The sequence below is a fragment of the Nematostella vectensis genome, chromosome 14 (genome assembly GCF_932526225.1).
Source record: "Nematostella vectensis chromosome 14, jaNemVect1.1, whole genome shotgun sequence".
Lineage (NCBI taxonomy): Eukaryota > Metazoa > Cnidaria > Anthozoa > Actiniaria > Edwardsiidae > Nematostella > Nematostella vectensis.
In genome coordinates, this window is record NC_064047.1 from 4,442,338 (window position 1) to 4,467,725 (window position 25,388).

The 25,388-nt window shown below is 42.7% G+C and overlaps 3 protein-coding genes across 3 annotated transcripts; 2 read left to right on the forward strand and 1 right to left on the reverse strand.

Moving 5' to 3' along the window:
• Window positions 1-477: 477 nt before the first annotated feature.
• LOC5510153 (glycine receptor subunit alpha-2) lies at window positions 478-8,789 on the reverse strand. Its single transcript, XM_048722285.1, has 8 exons — window positions 8,423-8,789; window positions 5,213-5,301; window positions 4,412-4,479; window positions 3,762-3,997; window positions 3,331-3,413; window positions 2,350-2,484; window positions 1,601-1,935; window positions 478-1,062 (listed from the first exon to the last, which is right to left on the reverse strand). Exons 1-8 carry the CDS (start codon window positions 8,482-8,484, stop codon window positions 763-765), a joined length of 1,308 nt encoding a protein of 435 aa, XP_048578242.1. The 5' UTR covers window positions 8,485-8,789; the 3' UTR covers window positions 478-762.
• Window positions 8,790-9,718: 929 nt separating this feature from the next.
• On the forward strand, window positions 9,719-10,846 carry LOC5510168 (notch-regulated ankyrin repeat-containing protein). Its single transcript, XM_032379327.2, has one exon. The coding sequence runs from the start codon at window positions 10,057-10,059 to the stop codon at window positions 10,519-10,521; it is 465 nt and encodes a 154-aa protein (XP_032235218.2). The 5' UTR covers window positions 9,719-10,056; the 3' UTR covers window positions 10,522-10,846.
• Window positions 10,847-14,629: 3,783 nt separating this feature from the next.
• LOC5510160 (gamma-aminobutyric acid receptor subunit gamma-4) lies at window positions 14,630-23,517 on the forward strand. Its single transcript, XM_048722072.1, has 11 exons — window positions 14,630-14,746; window positions 15,946-16,067; window positions 16,138-16,202; window positions 16,851-17,038; window positions 17,384-17,468; window positions 17,642-17,781; window positions 18,732-18,814; window positions 19,179-19,304; window positions 20,058-20,222; window positions 21,140-21,309; window positions 21,528-23,517. Exons 1-11 carry the CDS (start codon window positions 14,688-14,690, stop codon window positions 21,936-21,938), a joined length of 1,614 nt encoding a protein of 537 aa, XP_048578029.1. The 5' UTR covers window positions 14,630-14,687; the 3' UTR covers window positions 21,939-23,517.
• The last annotated feature ends 1,871 nt before the right edge of the window (window positions 23,518-25,388 follow it).

Sequence of the window (25,388 nt, forward strand, 5' to 3'; positions counted from 1 at the left end):
AATCACTGTGTTTATGTATCACACTTATTTTTTGGCGAGTGAGAAGTAGCCGAAAGCTTCTTTCGGCCGTAGAACTCTCATAACGGGACTCTTCGGATACTCGCTGTTGGATTGATTTCTAAGTCCCTTCTTGTAAATAATATGAAATTGCCTCATCGCATAAAAGGGATGTTGAATACAATCGAGTCCCAAATAGCCCGTATGCGAGTTCTAGCCAGATTGAGAATTTGGAAAAATATTCAGGGGCGAATCTAGGGATGGGCCGAGTGCCCCCCCTTTATTTTCAGATATTTGGCATGATAATTAAATAACAAGAAATAAAATGAAATCCAAAAAAAAACAATGAACCTGTTTTCTCTTTCTTGAAACCCTTGCTTCGCCCCCCCCCCCTCCCCCTCCCTTTCTAAAACTCCTGGATCCTTCCCTGATATTTGTCGTAGAAAATAACCCCATGAAGCAATGCATCGTGGGCAGGTAGAGTAAGCTCCTTTGTTTTTCAGGAGAGTCTCATGTTTGGTACAGTATAATGCAATATACAACTTATGTTTGGCTCAGTATAACTCAATATAACACTCATGTTTGGTTCAGTATTTAGTAAATAAACCCCTTCTGGCGGCTGTGATATCGGCGGATAATGTCCAAGAATGAGAAATGGTACGAAAAATAAACAGTTGGCCGAGAAGCGAAGCTTCGCAATTCATCACTTGGATATAAAACCCAATATACAACTCATGTTTGGTACAGTATAACCCAATATACCACTCAAGTTTGGTACAGTATAGCCCAATATACCACGTTGAAAATCCCGAACGCCACCGGGAACATGATCCGCGTGTAGCTCTCCAGTTTATCCGCGTTGAACCTCAAATATGTGTCCTTCACCCGTCTAACTTTGACGGACGCGCCCCTTTTTACCACCTGGCACTGCGAGGGCTGGACTGCCATGGACTCGGTAGACGTCGTGGGGAGCGCGCTACCATTCGCCAAGTGATTACAGTCGACGACGGCTTGGTCTATCTGCTTATTGAAAGATATCGCATAAGCAGCCTCTTTTTGACTCTCCTGGAGGGTAAGGTATAAAGAATGAGTTGAGCAAAGGGGTGGATAGACGCATGGTTTCGTAGTCTATGGAACCCTATGCTAACTAGATGTTGATCTCGTAGTGAATTATGAAAAGTGATGGTGACAAATGCTGATGGTGCTTGTTATGGTAATAATAGGATGCTGGTGCTAATGTTGATGGAAATAATTTATTTAATAATAAATTATTATTATTATTATCGTATGTCCATGATATTATTAGTAATGATGATGATGATGATGATGATGATGATGATGATGATGATGATGATGATGATGATGATGATGATGATGATGATGATGATGATGGTGGTGATGATGATGATGATGATGATGATGATGATGATGATGATAAGGAGGAGGATGGTGATGATGATAAAATATGTGAATAAGTGCCGGTAATAAAAATTACGATTGTGATGCTGATATTTTGATAAAAATGATGATGATGATAACGATGATGATGATTATTGTTATCAAGGCTGCGAGGTGACGATGATGACGATGATGAGGATCCTACCTTCTTAGCCTCCTGTTTCTCACAATAAGTCATTCCACAATGCACCAGAGAAAACTCCAACAGGCTTGTGAACACGAACACATAGCAGCTGATAATATACACGTCCAGAGCTGTAGCATAGGATACGCTCGGACCCTCCCCTCCGTGCAGGAAGCTCCCCATGGCAAGGATAGTGATGACACCCAGGGAGACTCGAGCCGGAACGGAACGGGGGTCAATCCAGAAGGAGATCCAGCTTAGGAAGACCACAAGGCCTGCGGGGAGGTAGTATCCATACACGTAGTACATCAGGCGACGTTTCAGTTCTATGGTAGCTATGGGCTCAGAGAAAACGCCTGGGGAAGTAACGAAGAAGTTCAGTTTGGTTAGGAAGAGGGGTTGGGAACAACGTCATATAAAAACAACAGCCTTCTTCGCAGGCATCGCTTTTGCCCAAAAAGCAGTATAAGAAAAACACATGGCCGTTAGGGAATCGTAAGCGCGAGGAGCCTGGAACGAGTAACGAAGTCACGAGTTTCTATATATTTTCAACGTTTGGTATTATCCCCTCCCCTGTTATTTTAGCAAGTGAATCTGTTCACCACAGGCAGTCCGAGTAGCTATTTCCATCCATCTCGGCTTTTCTAACTTTTAAAGACACCTTCGGAGGAGGCTTTAAAAAAGACGGTTTTCTACCGTTATGGTGGCAACGCTTCACGCCTTGAAAAGGAGAAATTGAAGAAGAAGTTTATTTTGATAATTGATCCTACCCGTATTGTACACGCCTTTAAAGTCGCGACTCGTCACGTCTGTAATCGAGTACTGAGAGATCTCTACTTCGTCTGAGATGATCAAGCCCTTTCCTCCCCGCCAGCGAATGACGATATCATCCTCGGTATGCCCATCTGTAAGACACAAACTGTTAGTATAATACAAGACTCGTGGTGTTGCCATGCGCCGCGCGCTATCGTGGTCACCTTGACAGCTTTGTGAAGGAAGTGGATACGTATCAGGGGCGGATCTAGGGATGGTCCGAGCGCCCCCCCCCCCCCCCCCTCCTCTTTCAGGCTTACAAAAATAAGACATTTAAGGAAATCCACGGAAAAACATTGAATCCCCCTTTTTTTGGAAACTTCTGGATCCGCCAGTAAGAAACACAATTCGTAGCGGGCTTATCAAAACTCGCTCTACTGACATTCTATCGGCAAAATTGAAATAAAGGAAGACTTAAACACAATATTACATGGTTTAAAGTTTTATTATTCACGATAAAGTATTTTTCGCTAACATATAAATTCCCTTATACATTCCTGCACTGACATAGCTATGGGCTGCCTGTGAGCCAACCGGCATGGCAAAGAAAGGTTTGAGTGCAAATCAGAAAAGGCTGGAGTCCTTTTAGCTATGAGGTTCGTGGTAATTGGAGCAAATTATTTTCGAATGCTTATTGGCTAATTTTTTTTTCGCAGTGGTCACGGTAGCGCGCGTCGCATTGAAGCTCTACTTTCTCATCACGTAACACCAGAACTTGTCTTGTAAAAGAACATATAATGGATGCGTAGATGTTACGGATTCTACATGACCACTAATAAAAAAATTGATTATATATATGATGACGGTTGTTTTGACTAATAAAATGGAAAGATTATTGATAGATAATGACAGTGACCAATGCCATCATGAGTATCCCCTAATATATTATTATAATATAGTGGCTATAGAACGTCGCGTACGTCGCGGGTAATACTCACAGCTTCCGGTCTGGAAATGGCATTTTTGGACGTCCATTGGGAAGCGTCTGAAATTCATCTGGCAGCTGAGAGTTGTAGTGATTCTAAACGAGAAAAAAATATCAAATGCATGACCATAACTAGAACATTTTGCATGAGGGGGCGGGGGAGGATCAATCCTTAGCCTAAGATTGTCGCGTAAGAAACGGTTTCCTTGTCAGCCGAATCTTACGGGCAAGTTTCGGCTAGCTCTTCGGCGTTGGTTCGTGTTCTATGAGGCAGTTTTGCAACGTCATTGACACTTTGCCCGGTTATCTAGGCATAAACTGTTTGAGTACATTACAAACGACGTGTCGCATAACCAAACAAAGCATATTATTCATAGTGAATCTGAAGAGGATTTCGTGTCTTAGGGGTGTTCTTCCCTGCCCTTGGTTATGAGCTATATGTACCTGGAGCTTAGGAGGATATTCCCGTCAGGGGAGATGCCGTACATAACATTGTCTGAGGGCACCTCGTGGAAGCGCGCTTCCTTGCTGTTCTTGATGAACACATCCGGTCTCCAAGTGTTTTTTAGGAGGACTGGGTTTAGGATCAGCCGCTGACCACTGCCCTTCCCAGCTTGCGGTAGATAGCAAAGTCTTTCTTCCCTCCATCTTTGACGAAAAAATATGTCTACCGAGAATTCCTTCAGGTAATAATAGAACAAAGATAACACATTAGTTATTTAAAGTATCGAAACAAGCCACACGAGCCTTTAAAACGTTTTAAATCTAAACCTTAATGGCAGGTTTAAAGCAGACATGACTTGCGCAGTGACTTGCGATAAATGAACTAAAAAGTAAGGTTATGGATAAATGATAATGAAAAACCCTAACGGTAGCACGTCATCAACGAACGAAAATGACGCTTTTTCCTTCTGTAGCTCAGTAGGCATCGCCTCGCTCAGCCGATCACAAAACAAGGAAGCTAGCGAACACTTTGCAGCTACTCCCATAATGTACAAACAGCGATAGTATTGGACAGCAAAGCTAGCATCATTGTCACAAGGCTTTATGTTTGTGGAAATATTAAGGAGTTTCAATGCGTCAGTTAGACCTACCATTTTTTTCTCATCTATCGCTCCGATTGAGGCGACATACGCCTCCACGTCTACAATTACCGGTCCCCCTGTGGATACAAATGAACCCCGGTTACATAGTGTTTGTCGAGGATTGATAAACTGAGTTGAAGTCACTCATTATATACACCTATTTCAAAAAACGGCAAACGGCAAATGGCACGACCGAAAGGACCCATGGATCCCAAAATATTTGTTCCAAATTTAGAAAATATAAAAAAACATACGACTCTCCATTTAATGTTATTAATATATAGCTCTAACATCGCTTTAGTTTATTTATTACCTTTATTTTTACAAATAATTACTACCAATAAACACCTTTCGGTCGTAGAAATGCCATTTGGCAATTGCCATTCGCCATTCACGCTGACAACGTTTATTGAAATACAGCAGCACAGCTTCTAAAACAGCACAGCTGGCCCATTTCAGTTACACGCGGTCAAAGTATATGAGACATTGATTCACAAAACATAAACTCCATGTTTGTATATACGCCAAATGGGAAAGTTTGACATTCTTTAATTATTTTTTTAGCTCCGTATCTTCAATCACCTGTTACATTTGGTCTGACCATATTGTCAATAAGAGTGGGGGGGGGGGGGGAGGTGAGGTAAGGATTCGCATCTTCAATCACCTGGAACATTTGGCCTGACCGTGCTGTTATGCGAGGGTGGGGTGGTTGGGGAGGGATTCGCATCTTCTCTCACCTGTAACATTTGGCCTGACCGTGTTGTTATGTGAGGGTGGGGTGGTTGGGGAGGTATTCGCATCTTCTCTCACCTGTAACATTTGGCCTGACCGTATTGTCGTATTGGCCGCTCTTGATCCATTTGATGAGTTCTTGTGCTGTTCGGTTGCATGAGTAACACCTGATGGGAAAAAGTGAAAGGTCTTTACAGGTCCAGCGTCATCATAGCTCGTGTGACACTCGCTACAGTATCTACTATGCAACACGTCTTTAGTCTCATTTCAGGCCCGAAGGCTGAGGGAGGGCAGTGGGTGCTCTTGTTTTTGAATGAGCATTATAAAAGGAAGAAAGAAAGAAAGAAAGAAAGAAAGAAAGAAAGAAAGAAAGAAAGAAAGAAAGAAAGAAAGGAAGGAAGGAAGGAAGGAAGGAAGGAAGGAAGGAAGGAAGGAAGGAAGGAAGGAAGGAAGGAAGGAAGGAAGGAAGGAAGGAAGGAAGGAAGGAAGGAAGAAAACTAACGCTTCTGATTACTTAAGCCAAGGCGAGTGCCATTTAGCTGGAAGCCGTGCCTCTCTTGACCACACTAAAAGTTTTATATTTGGACTTTCCATGGGGGCCAGAAATATACCCCACAAGCCAAATCCCGGCCAACGGGATTTGAATTTGGGAAAATCAGATAAAAGAGATGGTTGTCTATGGTTGTCTAAAGTTCTATCATGAAAATGGTAAAACTTTCGATAAACTTACTAGATTTGTAGATAAATGAAAAGGGTAGTTGTATCAAAAACGGAAAAGCGCGATAAGCAGATAAGGCTAAAAAAATCCACGAAGGTCCCTTCCTTTATTTATCACGCACCATCTCGATTCACCATAATGTCATGAGATTGTTTTTGGCATCTATCGGTCTACGTGGTTTACGCGTTGTTTTCAGCTAATTTCGCGTATAAACACTGGTGACGAGTCGCATTGTTTAACAGGTAAATTCAACCCCAGCTAATTATTACTACATCTCCTCGTTTCTCCATAATTAATCAGCGAAACCAAAGATACAATAAATACTATTGCAGTCAGCTCACAATGAAAAGAACAGAGGACAACAAGACGCCTTCAAACTTCTTCTTTTTAAAGCATCCCTACACTTCCCTCCTTTTCACGTCTCCTTCAATCGCCATTTCGTAAACCCAGGAAAACACAAGTATGAGAAAGCATTTATTTCAAGAAAGCTAATAAATTGCGATGTCTGCGAATATGGTAAATACCATGCTTTTAGATTGTTATTTGGAAAAGGAAGGATGAGTAAAAGTAGGATTAGTTTGCCTGCACGTAGGGTATTGCGGTTAGCCTCTGCCCGCGGGGAAAATAATCCCAGTTGTACCCCGATACCTTCCGCTGCATGACATCTGTTACGAGCATATTGCCGGTGTAACCGCGCGCGCCACACTGTGACATGCAGGTGATGAAATAAAAGACATAAAGTAGACTTTGTAGTGAAATACAAGGTGATTAAATTAAATTTATAAAGTAAAGTTCGCAGGTTCTCGTTCATGGTAACAAATTAAGGAATCCTACTCGTCTGGAACTTCCGTTTTGGTTTTATTTGAATATAAAGATATATTATGACTATGAATTATTTGTACCCATGGTACCAGAGGCTCCTAGCTTCACTACAAAAGGCAAAGACTTAGCGGCCCATTGGTAGCGAGGCTTGGAGCCTCTGGTACTAAGGGTTAAAGCTGCATTGTCACCAGTATATTTCCGGAGGTCCGACGGAAACCTCAACCGTTAAAAGACAAAAGATTCTATTAAAATCCGAGATATTTATGAGGCCATCCGCTGTAAATTATCAATCACATCCTCAAAGAAACTTCCAATAGACACACTGCTTTCAATATTTTGAAATATTTTTTGCTTTTACCGTTGAAAATCATCGGATATTATCGACCGGAAGTAAACTGGTGACAATGCGGCTTCAATTACTTGATGCTATGGAATAGAATAGGGCCATATTTATTGAAGATTGCATTGACTTTCACGATGATTCAAGGGGTCTCACTTGTTCCAATTGCATTTATTGTTGCTGCACTGAAAGATTCGAAACACAATAAAAAAACCCAGTGTCTTCTGACCCTAACTTAGATCCTTTGCACAACCGGACCGTAGCAAGGGGTGGGGCACTGGGGGCACGTGCCCCAAAAATATTTTCAAAAATTATAAGGAAATGCCGTTGCTGTGACTCTAAAATACCCACTATTGTTGATGTATCACTAGCATTGACTTTATACGTTATATCTAACTTTAATCTACACTCTTTGATGAAGTTCTCAGCTTTGTTTTTCCTCCCATTTCCAAAATATAAAAAGCATCAACAAACAACAGATACATCATTTATACCCCTCTACGCTAAAAAGCCATTTTGACAAACTATCTTTGTCCTAGACTGCCCCAGAACAGCCCAACTTGAAAAGTGCGGTTTCAGTCCCAGGACGATTTATTATATTATTTTTGAAGCTATTGTGATAAGGATTATTCTTTGGCTGTTAAAGACCCAGCGGGGGAATTCTGGAAGGTTGTCTGAATATGCGACAGACCTATTTCTTTTTTCATGTTTTTAGAATGGAATGACAAAAGCGCGGTGGGCAAGTTTGTGAAACAGGATATTATTTGTATTTTCATATTGCCAAGGTCATGCAAAGTTCGAAGAAATTGCTAAGAAATATTTAATCTAGTCTTCATTTCATTCGATGATTTCTAATACTGTATGCTCGTTATGGTCTATCAATTCATTGAGTAATTTACCTATTATTTTTTTAGAACTCTGATTTTGAAGTGAATCGAAATATAGAAAAGTAAAATGACCATATTTTATTGTTTATGGTCGGAAATTAGTTGATGAATTCAATGAGTTGATAATTGTAGTACTAAAAGCATAAAGTTTCCAAGTTCGAAATAATCTTTTTTCTTCTTTAAAGCTAAAGCTGAGATTAAATTTATTATTTTAAAAAATAAGATTGAATATCTTTTTAAAGATAGTCCGTTCTTGACTAGATATAATTGTTCAGATGCGTAAAGAATCGGTCGAGCGACTTGGAGGGGATTTCCAGCATTTATAGCACAGTTTGCAGAATCCGAATTTCGGTAAAATGCTCCAAAATGACGTAATAAAAAATAGTATTAGGCAGAAAGAACGAAAATTTCCAATGATTTCTATATTTATTGGAGAATATCATAAAAAAAGTTGAAAACCTGTCTCGTTGGTGTATGATCGGCGAGAAAGTCAATAACAACATAACAAATAAGATGCTTACCAGCTTTCCCTTAACGTCAGGAACAAAACGACGAAACCAGCGCAGACCCTTCTTCCAGCCATCTCGTTAGCCTCTCTGCGATTTTAAGCTTTATTAACGCTCCCTTTCAGCCGCACTCGAACTCACACCCTCTAATCAAAATAAGTGCATTCTAATGAACACACTTGCTTCGCTTGAAGTGAAAATTGGGGCCTGTAATGCCGCTTCAAATAGGAATCTGCATGGAAACCTTTCAATTTTTATTCTTGCGGCTCGGGTGACACCACGTAGGGTCTGTTACCGTCCCATTTGTTTCCATGCAATAAATCTGATATTCGTCTTACGAGTTCTTACCACAGAACAGGTAAGTCTGAAGTGCATCCGTTATTAAGTGTATATTTTTGTGGCTAAACGTTGAAACCACCCGCCACCGAACCTGTTTATTTTTAATGAGAGGAAAATCGCGGGATTTTTGAATATCAATTCAGAGTACGTAACATGCGTACCAGGACTCACCTGATGCGTTGCTTTATTTCGAAACTTTACCGTGTTCCTTAGTAGCAGTACGTAACCCAGAAGCAGTTGACTTGAAAAAAATGGGGGATCTTTTTTACATCTGCCCTTAACACGTTTTTTTCTTGACCCAGTTTCCTTTTTAGGCCTTTTAGCTCCCCCCTGTTCTTTCTTCTCAACAAACAATTGCAACAACAACGATAAAAATAGTGGCAATATATCTTATTGTACCACGAAATGAAATATCAATTACAATTACTAAGAAAAACTATCTTCTTCTTCTTCTGTTTTTTTTTTTCCTCTTCATTTTCTCCTTCTTTCTTTTTCTTCATCTTAGCTGTTTCTTTACTACTACTCTTCTTCTTATGATTGTTGTTGTTTCCTTCTTTTCTTTCTTCTTCCTCCCCCTTTATATTTTTCTCATTTTCTCATTTTTTATTTCGTCTTGTCTTCTCCTGATTATTACTCCCTCACATTCTAAACAAGTTTTTAAAAAGGAAGGAAAAAGTTAACAAAGGATCTAATTATCATGGGATAGTTTCCTATTACAACTTCTCGGTCGCGGGATTCATCGGAACTTCTTGTTTCCGAAATGCTTATCACCCGAATCAAAAGCACCATTTTATTTGTGTACAGATGCCTTACAATTTATCATATTAATTCACGTATGAGCTGTACGTGTACAAGCATTTTTTACCAATATGATTACGGCTTATCATAATAAACAAACGACAAAAGGCACTTGGTAAACAAAAGCCGCTTCAAATTGCGCTGAGGGAGTTGAATAAAGACAGCAATTGTATGCCCTCTCCAATCAAACGCAATTACAATATACATAGCTCAAAAGCTTCCAGAGCATTATCAAATACCATCACGAGGAATTAGACTGGAGGACTTTGAAAACGATTGAAAAACAGTGTTTTACTTCCTCTAGCGGACTTTGTTTAGGTCTAAAAGCCATTGGCTGCGTGGAATTGAGTTCTATAACCTCCCAGAGGAGGTCATTGTTAAAAAGAATTTGTTTGCGAATGAAAAACCCACAAACTCGGGACTTGAACGCTTAATTATTTACGAGGAGCAAGTCTTGAAAGACAACTTGTTTTGTGGAGGAGTTCTGAGCTTCTAGGAACTGTTGGCCCGCAATGAGTGAAAGAAGACAGCGAAAAATCAGCACTGTCCAACAACCTGGGATTCATCGTTTTCCCGAGGACTTGATCATCCGCGAAACTATTCCCGGTCACGACGCCGCCAAAGAGCTTGAAGAAATCGCCCATTGTGACTTAAAACTCGACGTAAATTTTCTAAATGAATACGGGCATACTGCTTTGGGGACTTCAGCGTTTGTGGGCAGTCTTCGTTGCTGTCAGATCTTGATCCATTTAGGAGCAGAAGTGAGTAAGAAGGACAATGATGGCTGGACGGCACTGCACTATGCTCTCGCAAAGGGATATTTAGACATCGCCAAACTGTTGATCATGAATGGTGGAAATTTGTACACTAAGAATTCAGATAATGAGACTGCGCTGGACTTTATTGCCGACTCTGAGCTAAAGGATTCTTTACTTCAATTCCAGAACAAGTGTTCTATGACCCATACTGAACTCTAAACCAATGAAATATCATAGTCGCATTTGGTCTTTAATTTTTAACTGTCTTGGCACAGAAAAGTCAAGTCCTAATTATCTAAGAATTATCGCTTTGCATATTTCTTCTTTCTTTTTAAAACAAGTGTGCATTGACTTAAATCGAAATCTAGATTAGTGAAATATCACCGTATAGTAGTAGTAGCATTTGAACTTTAAGCTTTCTGTTTAGAAAAGTTAATTCGAACTCATCTAAAATGATCGCTTTGTAATTAACTTTTTATTTTCATAGTTCGCATATTAGATGTTAATTTGCGAAAGTATCACAATACATTTTGCAAAGAATCAATCACAGGCGCGTATCCAGTACTTGCTCCATAACCGCTTAATACTTTTAAAATCTTATCTTACCCTATTTGTTCAACATTATGCTAAAAAACGTTCGTATCGCGAACTGTGCAACGTGTCGTGGACGTGTGTAAATATCATACTTGGTCATGATATAACCGTTCCTGTTACTTTTACTATAACCGAGACAGGACCGTGTCGGGAGTGTGCGTGACATATCATAAAATTACCTGACCGTGCTTTAAGAGCGCACGAACGTACCGTGGGGGTTCGTGATTGGGCCGCGAGAGTGCGTGCTCGTGCTATAAGAGTGCGCGACCGTGCCATGAGAGTGCGTGCTCGTGCTATAATGCTGCGCGACCGTGCCATGAAAGTGCGTGCTCGTGCTATAAGACTGTGCGACCGTGCCATGAGAGTGCGTGCTCGTGCTATAAGACTTGCCGACCGTGCCATGAGAGTGCGTGCTCGTGCAATAAGACTGCGCGACCGTGCCATTAGAGTGCGTGATCGTGCTATAAGACAGCGTGACCGTGCCAAGAGAGTGCGTGCTCGTGCTATAAGACTGCGTGATCGTGCCATGAGAGTGCGTGCTCGTGCTATAAGACTGCGTGATCGTGCCATGAGAGTGCGTGCTCGTGCTATAAGACTGCGTGACCGTGCCATGAGAGTGCGTGCTCGTGCTATAAGACTGCGTGACCGTGCCAAGAGAGTGCGTGCTCGTGCTATAAGACTACGCCACCTTGCCATGAGAGTGCGTGCTCGTGCTATAAGACTGCGCGACCGTGCCATGAGAGTGCGTGCTCGTGCTATAAGACTGCGTGACCGTGCCATTAGAGTGCGTGCTCGTGCTATAAGACAGCGTGACCGTGCCATGAGAGTGCGTGCTCGTGCTATAAGACTGCGCGACCGTGCCATGAGAGTGCGTGCTCGTGCTACAAGACTGCGTGACCGTGCCATGAGAGTGCGTGCTCGTGCTATAAGACTGCGCGACCGTGCCATGAGAGTGCGTACTCGTGCTATAAGACTGCGCGACCGTGCCATGAGAGTGCGTGCTCGTGCTATAAGACTGCGCGACCGTGCAATGAGAGTGCGTGCTCGTGCTATAAGACTGCGCGACCGTGCAATGAGAGTGCGTGCTCGTGCTTTAAGACTGCGCGACCGGTCATGAGAGAGAGTGCGTGCTCGTGCTATAAGACTGCGTGACCGTGCCATGAGAGTGCGTGCTCGTGCTATAAGACTGCGCGACCGGTCATGAGAGAGAGTGCGTGCTCGTGCTATAAGACTGCGTGACCGTGCAATGAAAGTGCGTGCTCGGGCTATAAGACTGTGCGACCGTGCCATGAGAGTGCGTGCTAGTGCTATAAGACTGCGCGACCGTGCAATGAAAGTGCGTGCTCGGGCTAAAGGCTGTGCGACCGTGCCATGAGAGTGCGTGCTCGTGCTATAAGACTGCGCGACCGTGCCATGAGAGTGCGTGCTCGTGCAATAAGACTGCGCGACCGTGCCATTAGAGTGCGTGATCGTGCTATAAGACAGTGTGACCGTGCCAAGAGAGTGCGTGCTCGTGCTATAAGACTGCGTGACCGTGCCATTAGAGTGCGTGCTCGTGCTATAAGACTGCGTGACCGTGCCATGAGAGTGCGTGCTTGTGCTATAAGACGCGACCGTGCCATGAGAGTGCGTGCTCGTGCTATAAGACTGCGCGACCGTGCCATGAGAGTGCGTGCTCGTGCTATAAGACTGCGTGACCGTGCCATTAGAGTGCGTGCTCGTGCTATAAGACTGCGTGACCGTGCCATGAGAGTGCGTGCTCGTGCTATAAGACTGCGTGACCGTGCCAAGAGAGTGCGTGCTCGTGCTATAAGACTGCGCCACCGTGCCATGAGAGTGCGTGCTCGTGCTATAAGACTGCGTGACCGTGCCATGAGAGTGCGTGCTCGTGCTATAAGACTGCGTGACCGTGCCATTAGAGTGCGTGCTCGTGCTATAAGACTGCGCGACCGTGCCATGAGAGTGCGTGCTCGTGCTATAAGACTGCGCGACCGTGCCATGAGAGTGCGTGCTCGTGCTATAAGACTGCGCGACCGTGCCATTAGAGTGCGTGCTCGTGCTATAAGACTGCGCGACCGTGCCATGAGAGTGCGTGCTCGTGCTATAAGACTGCGTGACCGTGCCAAGAGAGTGGGTGCTCGTGCTATAAGACGCGACCGTGCCATGAGAGTGCGTGCTCGTGCTGTAAGACTACGCGACCGGTCATGAGAGAGAGTGCGTGCTCGTGCTATAAGACTGCGTTACCGTGCCATGAGAGTGCGTGCTCGTGCTGTAAGACTGCGCGACCGGTCATGAGAGAGAGTGCGTGCTCGTGCTATAAGACTGCGCGACCGTTCCATGAGAGTGCGTACTCGTGCTATAAGACTGCGCGACCGTGCCATGAGAGTGCGTGCTTTTGCTATAAGACTGCGCGACCGTGCCATGTTCCTTAGAATTGGATTGATTTGCTTTTATAGGTTTTTAGAAACTATAATACTGCAGTTTCCCCCCCTTTCCCGTAACCACCCCCCCCCCCCCCAATATCACACCAGGGGAAGTAATACGGATGCATGTAATATTGAACATTATTTATGCTTTTTTGAAGCAATTCTTGTACTTATTTAAATTCAATAATTTTATTTGGCACCTTTTCATCTTTAATTCACGGGCGTTGCTCCAAATACATTCATTTTGAAAAAAAAATTAACAAATTGTTTTCAATTATATTCCTATTTACAATAAATTCTCTATCATTGTACTTTGTAGCGATGTCATTATATAAATTTAATTACAAAGCACTTTTCCTTATTTTTGTTGCTTCCCAAACAAATTGAGCTATTTCTTTTTTGGTTGCACTCTCCTGTTTCAAACTAATCACCTTCAAAAATGCTATGGAGGAGGCATTGCTTTTAGATTCTGTTTTGTTGCCGATGGATTGAAAAACTTAAGGGACCTTCCAATTTCTTCTCTTATATCACACCCAAAGAGAGTACATAATTGGGTTGAATCCATGAGCTATTCAGGAGCGGGGTTTAAACCCAAAAATTTTCGTCATTATTTTACCTTCGTGACGGTTTTAGAAAAGACACAATAAAATCACTAACGAATGGCAGCCCAAGAAGGGGAGGGGGGGGGGGGGTGGGGGTTAAACCTCCCTAACCCTCACCCCCGTAGATCCGCTACTGCTATTCTAAGGCGCTCTCGATGACAGCTGCAGAAATACGACTTAGGCTGCTTTCTGTTGAGGACCGCTAATGGATCACAAACTCACTTAAACATGCTCTAATGTCTTTGTTCTTTGTATACACACTTTCTTTTCACGAATTAATGAAAAACAATCCAAGTGTTACTTATAATCGGATGTTATTGGTATTGTTGAAAAGACTTAAAATGAATGATTCTGTGTTTAAAAGCTAGAACTCTGTTTAGTTTGCAAGTCAAAGTCTTGGATAATGGCAAGTTATTTTTATGGAGTTTGACCTTTCGTTAAATTCTTTAGGTTTTGAATTTGTTTCATTTCCATTTTTTTCGTCAAGAAATTATTGACCCAGTGGTTGTTTTTAGATAAAGCAAGAATTCTATGACCACTTTTATGATTACTAAGATGATTGAGGCCGTTACTGTAAAGCAGTTTGATTTTGTGTGTTCTTATATAACAATTGCATTCAATTTGGCAGGTGGTTTGCGGTTAAAAAAACCGTCTTTCTCAGTGTCGCAACGGGAGCTCAGCAACTCACAAATATTCATCTGCGGAAAACGCTTCGTAATATCATAGTCTACCTTTTCTTTTTTTTGGAAGCAAAGATTAGGGGATGACTCAAATAGGAACATGTCTCCTGTTTTTTAGCGGATTTCTGCTAAACACAGGAAAGTAAGTACAGAGTATTGTTATAAGAATAATTGAAAAATCCCTGCACCTAGCAAAACAATTTCGCCTGTCCGCGAAGTACCAGTGTATTGTACACAATAAACCTTATTGTTTCAATTTTTTTCCGCTTCGCATAGGTGGTTTTCTTACTCATATGTTTTTTTTCTAAGCCCGTATTTACATATAGGAATTTAGTGGTCGGTGCAGTTGGTTGCTAAGTAAATTTGTTTTCTAACGAAACGGGTGCAATTAATAAATGTGGGAAACCAACAAGATACAGGCAACCTCAATCGGTAAACACATTTTCAGAAGACCTTTAAAACCCCAAAAGCCCTTAGAACTCGAATACAATTTGGCTAATTTAACACACTGATTTGAATAGCAATTAAGATAAAGGAAATATATTTTATGGGTTAAGATGATTCATTTGGTTGCATGTAGTATCAAAAAAGGTTCAAACAACTTTCAAAAAACACCTCGACCATATAAAACTGTTTAGTGATGTACGTAACAAGCTACAGTATCTAAAATGTGCGTCTATTCACACTTCAGTTTTAAGGTAGCTTACAGTCAAAGAAACCGCAGTTTACCTCAAGTTGTGCCGCCGACAATATAATAAATAATTTATCCTAAACTTGTGTTTGAAATATCTTGTGGTCCTCTCCTTTTTTCTGTCCAACAAAATGCTTTATTATTTTCTACTCTTTGATGCTTTGAAATATTTTGATTTTTAAACTCGTAAATCCCCCCTTTACCCCATTGAGACTTTTAGAGCAGCGGGGATGTGCAGATAGGGCTAACTTCACGTATTATTTATGTTAGTTGCTTTGACAAAACTTTGACAAAGCAGTAATTAAGATGTCCACTGAAGAACCGAGGGCGATAGAAACACAGCAACTATGCTTCCTATTTCTAATAAGATCGTTCATATTAAATCATGAAAACCGTGGTGACTGTAAAATCCTGCGTTGACGTGAAACTAAAATCAGTCTCTGAAAGCCATGTGGATGTATAGAGGCATGAAAACCCTCTATATAACGGAACTCCGTTTAATGGATATATAAAACTAACACTTCTTAAAATTTATAATTTTAAATAAATAAATTTATCCCATTTACGGGTTGTATGTGAGGCCGGCATCCAATTGGCGGTGGCGCTTAGCCAGTAAAACTCGGTATTTATACAAAGTCTTGTTTCCACAGTTCATATTCCTCAAGTAATTGCTTCGATGGCGGAAATCGGACGGCGATGGACTTGGTTTACTGTGTCGAGAACCAAATAAATTACAGTAAAGCCAGTAGACCCGCAAGGACAAACACCTCTGGTTCGTATGGATTATGGATTTAATAAAGATTCCATCATTGCTTGTAACTCTTGAGTTCTTATTTTGTTAGTTGAGAAAACAACCGTCATGGTAGATGTAGCTGTTTTGGCCTTAGGAATCAATGAAGCTGCAGGGGTGAGCTTATTATACTCATAATCACCATTACCACCATTACCATTACCATCACCACCACCATCACTATTACCACCACCACCACAATCACCATCACTACCACCACCATTACTACCACCACTATCACCACTATCACCACCACCACCATCACTATTACCACCACCATCACTATCACCATCACTACCACCACCATCACTACCACCACTACCACCACTATCACCACTATTACCACCATCACCATTTCCATCACCACCACCATCACCACCACCATCACCATCATTTCCACCATCACCACCACCATCGCCACCACTATCACCTTCACCACCATTACCATTACCACCATCACCATCACCATCACAATATCACCATCACAACATCACCATCACCATCACCATCACCATCATCACCATCGCCACCACCATTGCCACCGCCATCACCATAATCATACCATCGCCATCACCATTACCGTCACCACCACCATCACCACCGCCATCACCATCACCATACCATCACCACCACCATCGCCACCACCATCGCCATCATCATCACCATCATTAAACATGCTCACATGAACAAAAAAAAAAGGAAAATGAAACTCATTATCTGTCAAGTGTGATGATTGTAATTTCCCTTTTCACGATATTTTCTCAGGAGTTCTCACTTGATATCTTCCTGCGCCAAGGGTGGCATGATCACGCTCTCACATATGACGCCATTCGCTACAACAAGACAAAGGAATTCACAGTGTTTAAAGTAAGCCACCTGATTATTATTACGCTCTCACATATGACGCCAAGACCATTCGCTACAACAAGACAAAGGAATTCACAGTGTTTAAAGTAAGCCACCTGAATATTATTACGCTCTCACATATGACGCCAAGACCATTCGCTACAACAAGACAAAGGAATTCACAGTGTTTAAAGTAAGCCACCTGATTATTATTACGCTCTCACATATGACGCCAAGACCATTCGCTACAACAAGACAAAGGAATTCACAGTGTTTAAAGTAAGCCACCTGATTATTATTACGCTCTCACATATGACGCCAAGACCATTCGCTACAACAAGACAAAGGAATTCACAGTGTTTAAAGTAAGCCACCTGATTATGATTACGCTCTCACATATGACGCCAAGACCATTCGCTACAACAAGACAAAGGAATTCACAGTGTTTAAAGTAAGCCACCTGATTATGATTACGCTCTCACATATGACGCCAAGACCATTCGCTACAACAAGACAAAGGAATTCACAGTGTTTAAAGTCAGTGTTTAAAGCCACCTGATTATTATTACGTTCAAATTCCCTTTGAGAATAGTGCGTAGTCAATCATAAAAGCCCCTACATTGGCTATCAATTGTCTTGCAACGGTTAACTATTTAGAGGCCTGTTACAACACGTTGTTTAAAGTTGCTTTTTATTTTATTGACTGCTAGGTTGACCTGATCGAGAAAATCTGGACGCCTGACACTTATATAGACAACAGCAAAGACATTCGCACTAAATACGGCCACGGAGCGCTGACAAACGAGGGGCTGAGAATCTACCCTGATGGCAGGGTCTTTAGAAGTACAAGGCGAGTACAGGGTGTAGGATGGGTGTTTGTGATTTTTGAGTAAGAGAGTGGTGGTGGTTGGAGGGGGGGGGGGGGGGGTGATCAATGACCACTCTCACAAACAAGGGTCTTAGATGGCAGGGTATATAGAAGCTCAAGGCGAGTACAGGGTGTGGGGGAGGGGCGGTTGAGAGTCAAATGCCACCCACAGACGAGCTTGCCTGATGAAACGGTCTATAGAAGTAAAAGGCAAGTACATGGACTTGAGGTGATGATTTTAGAGAAGGTTGGGAGTGGATGTTGGGGGATCAAGAGCAACTTACAATTGAGGGAATCGGAATCTTTAGATTTTTACAAGAACCTACCCTGATGAGGGTAATTGAATGAATAGGGATGACGGGGTGCTGTTAAGAAGAAAGGGAGTCAACAGGGTACTGACGAATGAGGGGCTGAGAATCTAGCCTTATGGGAAAAGTATGTTGAAGTACAAGGCAAATAGTGGAGAAGGTGGCCAGGTGGCTGTAAGATCAAAGAGCACAGATAAAAAGGGTGTTACGAATCTCTCCTGGTGGAAGGTTCTCTAGGAGACACGGGGCAAGGGGTATAGGGGATGATTTGGTGTGGCTGCAGTAGAGGGGGATTGGATGAGATATTAAAACGGTGGGAAGAGAGGAGCAAGGCGAGCTCATGGGAGGGAGATGGGGTGCAGGATGCTGGGAAAATGACGGGGAAAGACGAACGAGGGACTGTTCGGCACAAGGAAGAAACGGTAATCAGGTTGTTATTGTCGTCTTCTCTAATGATAAGACTACTTTTGGGTACGGGTAATGGAATTCAAAGAAGGTGATGACTAATTGACAAGGGAGGGGCGACAGGTAATATTATAAATGCAGCAGAATGGGAGGGGGTAAAAGATTTGGGGTCTATGTAAGAGAAATGCTTAAAAATCTATTATTAATTACTGATTGCAGACTAAGCATGTCACTGTACTGCCAAATGGAATTTCACTGGTTTCCTCTCGACATTCAGGACTGCTACTTGAACATATCAAGCTGTGAGTAGTGATTCCTTTAGTCGGGCAGGGATATACAGTAAGACCTTGCTATCAAGGGTACCAGCTATATAATGGACAGCAGCTACCCCTTCCCCAGTAAAATCGGGGTGTTACAAAGAACAAACAGAAAAAAAGGAAAAATGGTGTTTTCCCCTCCTCACCCTCCCCTCCCACAAATCAAGTAATGATTGAGGCTTGCCGCCTCCCTACAAAAACAAAAAATGATTGAGCCCCTTCCCTATCAAATACAAGAAGAAGTGACTGACCCCCTTCCCTCCCAGAAAAAACAAGAAATGACATGGCTATGGGTCCCCCTCTCGCCACTCTGCCTATATAAGGCCATGTTGATATGGAATCTTTCTAGACTTTCACCCCGCGGAGCATCTTGTGTACCACTGGAGACATCTGTCAATAGACAATCAGATCAAGATACCAAAGTTTGAGCTCAGCAAAGTACTACGTTGGGAGAATTTGCTAAAATTCTCTACTGGTAAGTAGCGCGACCCACACCCGAAAAAAAAAAGCCGAGTCACTTCCGAATACAATCGGAGTCCGCACCGCCGAACACCATCGAGTGTTCCCAAAAAATTCCGAGTCACTTCCGAATACAACCCAGTGTTCCCAAATAATATCGAATTACTTCCGAATACAGCCGAGTGTTCCCAAATAATACCGAGTTACTTCCGAATACGGACAAGTATTCCCAAATAATACCGAGTTACTTCCGAATACCGCCGAGTGTCCCAAATTATACCGAGTTACTTCCGAATACGGCCGAATGTTCCCAAATAATAACGCGTTACTTCCTAATACAGCCCAGTGTTCCCCAAAAAATACCGAGTTACTTCCGAATACAACCCAGTGTTCCTTAATAATACCGAGTTACTTCTGAAAACAACCCAGTGTTCCTTAATAATACCGAGTTACTCCCGAATACAACCCAGTGTTCCTTAATAATACCGAGTTACTTCCGAATACAACCCAGTGTTTTCTAATAATACCAAGTTATTTCCAGATACAGCCGAGCAAATAATGAGTGACGAGTAACTTCCGAATATTAGTGCCTGATTATCATCAACACACTCCCAGGTCATACCTTTAACCAGTAGCACGATGAAGTGCTTTGATGTCTCGTGGCCGTTAATAAGAGCAATTCAAATACAAGACACAACCACTGACCGCTTCTCTACCCTCCCCTCTCGTCTTTTTCTATCCTATATCTAACTTTGTATGTTTTGTACAGGTAATTTCTCTGCGCTGACGGTGGGTTTCAGGTTCCGACGAGAGGTGTACTACTATCTGTTCAGGTTTTATATCCCGGCCTCTCTCACTGTTGTCATGTCCTGGGTCAGTTTTTGGATATCGCCCTTAGCGACTCCGGCGAGGATCTCATTGACGATTATCACAGGTAATCAGGTCCTTAGCGACCCCGGCGAGGATATCATTGACGATTATCACAGGTAAGAAGGTCCTTAGCGACCCCGGCGAGGATATCATTGACGATTATAACTGGTAAGAAGGTCCTTAGCGACTCCGGCGAGGATCTCATAGACATCCTTAGCGACCCCGGCGAGGATATCATTGACGATTATCACTGGTAAGCAGAAGTCAAACGATGTCAAAGAGTGCGAAAGCATCTATTTCCATGGGCTGATTTTAGGATGCTATTTCGATATTTCCAATTGAATTTCATAACTGAAGTATGAAACAAAAGTCTCGTCGACTAGTGCTTTTAAAGGGGTGGGGGCGAATTTATAGTTAGAGTTTAGTATAGAATCAGTATAGAATGAGTTGTTAGACTATAGAATGAAAAGACTCTAGACAATAAGCGTGGCCCACGAATAGCTCAATGCGCAAATCATTTGCGCAGATAATGGCCTAACGAGCTCTTTACAGCAAAATTCGTTGTTGCGCAATCTTGGCGATTCCAGAGTAGGTACGTATTATCTGTGTTCTACAAAGGAGTTCTTTTGTCTCTATTCTTCTCGGTCTTTGTGTCGAGGTGCGGATATTGTTCATTTGCCCAATCAAATCGCAGCTTGTAAGAGCTGCGTACTGACCTCTAATCCAAGATCCTTGTCTCGTTTGGGAAAAGCGAGACAAGGGTCTTGGATCCGCCGAGGTCGCGCAACAACGAATTTAGCTGTAAGGCTATTGTGAGAAGATATTTCACTAATCGGCCAAACCTCGCGGCTTACTTCTGATTCGTGCAAAATAAGGCACTCTTTTTTTTCCAAACATTTCGTGCCTTGCTTAATCTCAGATATAGTTCCAGGTTTTGTCCCGCAAAAGGTTGCTCATCGCGCTGTATTTGCTTGAGTCCAGTTCTAGCGATGGCGGGGTTTTTGATCGGCGATCATCCGGATTTCCCCAAGTCTTCGTACGCAAGGTCCTTTGACGTGTACATGATGATGTGCTTTGTGTTCGTGTTTGGTTGCCTCGTGGAGTACGCTGCGGTCCATTACTTGCTAAGAGACGATAAATACAACAAGAAGGTATTTAAGCATTTGGTAAGGTGACAGGTTAAATGAGGCTCATAGTAAGGGCGTGGCTGTGCCCCCTTAATGTTTCTGTATCGCCCACCCCCCAATATTCTGAGGCCTGCTACGGCTATGAACATGATACAGGACGACCGGAAAAACAAGAATGGTACGGAGTCAGGCGCGTAGCCATGATTTCACAGTTACTCCATACTGTTTTTTTTTGTTCGCAGAATGACATCAACAGAAATCCAAACTTAAACAAGATAGCCCCAGCAACTCCAAGCGCTGAAACGGCCTTGAGTACACAATCAACAGATCAATGTACAAACCGGTCAGTCAAGCTTAACACAAACGAGTCAAACCGGATTTCTGCGACAAGAAACGGCTGGAGAGACAACTCAAGTATGGATGTCGAGCAGGCCTGGGGACCACCAAGAGATCCTCCTAAAGCTTCTTGTTTATCCTCATTGCGCAGGCGCCTTAAAGCCAAACAAATATCAGGGAAACTGGACGAAATATCTCGAATACTATTCCCTGTGATGTTTATCTTGTTCAATACGGTCTATTGGGTGCTCAACCTTAATATGAACCACACGTCGTATTTCCCTTCTGATCCAAATGTGTATCACGTGACTTTATGACCATGCGCACTACATGAACTAGATGTTGTATTTCCCTTCCGGTCCAAACGTGTATCATGTGACTTTACGACCATGCGCACTACATGTATTGGATGTCGTATTTCCCTTTCGGTCCTAATGTACATCATGTGACTTTATGAGCATGCGCACTACATGTACTGGATGTCGTATTCCCTTCCGGTCATAACGTGTATCACGTGACTTTATGAGCATGCGCACTACATGTATTGGATGTCGTATCCCCTTCCGGTCCTAACGTGTATCACTTGACATTATGAGCATGCGCACTCCATGTACGCTGGATGTCGTATTCCCTTTCGGTCCTAACGTGTATCGCGTGACATTATGAGCATGCGCACTACATGTATTGGATGTCGTATTCCCTTCCGGTCCTAACGTGTATCACATGACTTTATGAGCATGCGCACTACATGTACTGGATGTCGTATTCCATTCCGGTCCTAACGTGTATCACGTGACATTATGAGCATGCGCACTACATGTATTGGATGTCGTATTCCCTTTCGGTCCTAACGTGTATCATGTGACTTTATGAGCATGCGCACTACATGTATTGGATGTCGTATTCCCTTCCGGTCCTTACGTGTATCACGTGACTTTACGAGCATGCGCACTACATGTATTGGATGTCGTATTCCCTTCCGGTCCTAACGTGTATCACATGACATTATGAGCATGCGCACTACATGTACGCTGGATGTCGTATTCCCTTACGGTCCTAACGTGTATCACGTGACTTTACGAGCATGCGCACTACATGTATTGGATGTCGTATTCCCTTCCGGTCATAACGTGTATCATGTGACTTTATGAGCATGCGCACTACATGTACGCTGGATGTCGTATTCCCTTACGGTCCTAACGTGTATCACGTGACTTTATGAGCATGCGCACTACATGTACGCTGGATGTCGTATTCCCTTACGGCCCTAACGTGTATCATGTGACTTTATGAGCATGCGCACTACATGTACGCTGGATGTCGTATTCCCTTACGGCCCTAACGTGTATCATGTGACTTTATGAGCATGCGCACTACATGTACGCTGGATGTCGTATTCCCTTACGGTCCTAACGTGTATCACGTGACTTTATGAGCATGCGCACTACATGTACGCTGGATGTCGTATTCCCTTTCGGTCCTAACGTGTATCATGTGACTTTATGAGCATGCGCACTACATGTATTAGACGTCGTATTCCCTTCCGGTCCTAACGTGTTTCACCTGACTTTATGAGCATGCGCACTACATGTACTGGATGTCGTATTCCCTTCCGGTCCTAACGTGTATCACATGACATTATGAGCATGCGCACTACATGTATTAGACGTCGTATTCCCTTCCGGTCCTAACGTGTTTCACCTGACTTTATGAGCATGCGCACTACATGTATTGGATGTCGTATTCCCTTACGGCCCTAACGTGTATCACATGACATTATGTGCATGCGCTTTACATTTATTCGGCGCTCACCCTCAATATGAACGCATAAATATATATCTAACATATATTTTATTAGAAATAAAAAAAAGTAAAAAGATGCAGTTGCATATGATGCACCTAAGGAGTATGGATGTTGCTGGAGATTTTTTTTTAAATCCCACGCTTTCAATTAATGCTATAGGCGCAATTGGCACCCCAAAAATATATTCGATTCTGCAATAGCAGACGTTTGTCTAGCAGCAGGGGTACCCACGATTTTCTGAGAGGGGGGGGGGGGGGGGGCTAAGGGATATAAGTATTTGACGACCCCTTAATAAGACATGCCACGCCTTATATAAGCGCATGCCCGGAACAAGATCATTATTCGAGTATAGCTTCGTTCCCAAAGCTCGACCAGCTTTCCTTGCGCTAAAGTCTGGTTCTCACTAGGACCCAAGCATATGCGCAAACGGAAGCGCACCACAAGTGAGAATCGGTCAAACACAAGCGCACCACAAGTGAGAATCGGTCAAACACAAGCACAGCATAAGTGAGAATCGGTCAAACACAAGCGCAACACAAGTGAGAATCGGTCAAACACAAGCGCACCACAAGTGAGAATCGGTCAAACACAAAGCGCAGCACAAGTGAGAATCGGTCAAACACAAGCGCACCACAAGTGAGAATCGGTCAAACACAAGCGCACCACAAGTGAGAATCGGTCAAACACAAGCGCACCACAAGTGAGAATCGGTCAAACACAAGCGCACCACAAGTGAGAATCGGTCAAACACAAGCGCACAACAAGTGAGAATCCGTCAAACACAAGCGCACAACAAGTGAGAATCGGTCAAACACAAGCGCACAACAAGTGAGAATCCGTCAAACACAAGCGCACAACAAGTGAGAATCCGTCAAACACAAGCGCACAACAAGTGAGAATCGGTCAAACACAAGGACAAGCGCAAGAAAATCAAGCAGCTGCATTATCTTGCGCTTGCATTCTAAATCGAAAAATTACGTGCGTTGCGCTTGCTCTGGTTACGTCCAATTTTCTATTATATCCCAAAAGGTTTTTTTTCACTCAAAGATTTCTTTATTCTCTTGCGTGACGGGAGCAATCATTTATATGTTTATTTTGGTTTGGATATGCCACCCACGTGATCTTTTAGAGCAAGTCCCCTATTCGGCTTGACGGTATTGATGTTGTATGCGCATGCGCGTGCACACAATCGTCATGGGCAATCGTTTGGTCGCATTTTCCAAAAATAAGTCAGTTTGCCTGAAAATGTTTCTATTTTGAAGCAAAATGCTGGATTAACCTGAAACTATTCTTGAGTTTACCAGCATTGTCATTCAGGTTCAAAATGGTGGATACAGGGGGGGGGGGTGGATTGGGTGGATATCCACCCCCCTTTTTTGTAAAAAAATAAAAAGTCACTTTTAATGTCTGAGAGACGGGAGGTATTGCCCATGTGCCTTCGCCTGCTTGACTTTGCTGATGTGACAAATCCAATTTAGCGTGAAGTATTGTAGATCCGTCTATGTGTCACACCAAGAACCACTGGATCAGTCATAAGCCGCCCATTATCCATCCCCCATTTTAAAATCCTGGATCTGTCCCTGCGCCATATTAAAAATTACCCAGAAGACACTCGGTTGCTAGGACTAGACTAATTCTTACCATCTGTGTGTCCGGTACTCTATAAGTCAGCAGAAGAAAAACTTTGACATTAATAACATACTGAAAATAAAACAACAACTATAAACTGCTAAGTATCCGACTTTTGGCAACGTAGAGCAAAGAAAAAAAATACATTTTCGTTCTTTCACATGACGTATTTATTTTTATTTTGAAAACAATTCAAAAGTGCTGACTAACATAACATACATATAGGTATTATTTTGATAATCTCCCACATCTTTTTATACCTCTTGGTTACAAACGCGAATATATGTTTGAAACGTTACGCATTTTTTTTATGTTATTGTGATTTTTGGTATTT

Bases quoted from the DNA above. Each gene is read 5' to 3' on its own strand.
- LOC5510153 (XM_048722285.1), bottom strand. From the start codon at position 8,484: ATGGCTGGAAGAAGGGTCTGCGCTGGTTTCGTCGTTTTGTTCCTGACG. The intron at 4,480-5,212 runs GTGAGAGAAGAT...TTGTATCCACAG, and splicing joins GGTCAGGCCAAATGTTACAG to GGGGACCGGTAATTGTAGAC. The intron at 3,414-3,761 runs GTACATATAGCT...TTTCTCGTTTAG, and splicing joins AATATCCTCCTAAGCTCCAG to AATCACTACAACTCTCAGCT.
- LOC5510160 (XM_048722072.1), top strand. From the start codon at position 14,688: ATGACTCAAATAGGAACATGTCTCCTGTTTTTTAGCGGATTTCTGCTA. The intron at 16,068-16,137 runs GTTCGTATGGAT...TTATTTTGTTAG, and splicing joins CGCAAGGACAAACACCTCTG to TTGAGAAAACAACCGTCATG. The intron at 19,305-20,057 runs GTAAGTAGCGCG...TGTTTTGTACAG, and splicing joins TTTGCTAAAATTCTCTACTG to GTAATTTCTCTGCGCTGACG.
- LOC5510168 (XM_032379327.2), top strand. From the start codon at position 10,057: ATGAGTGAAAGAAGACAGCGAAAAATCAGCACTGTCCAACAACCTGGG.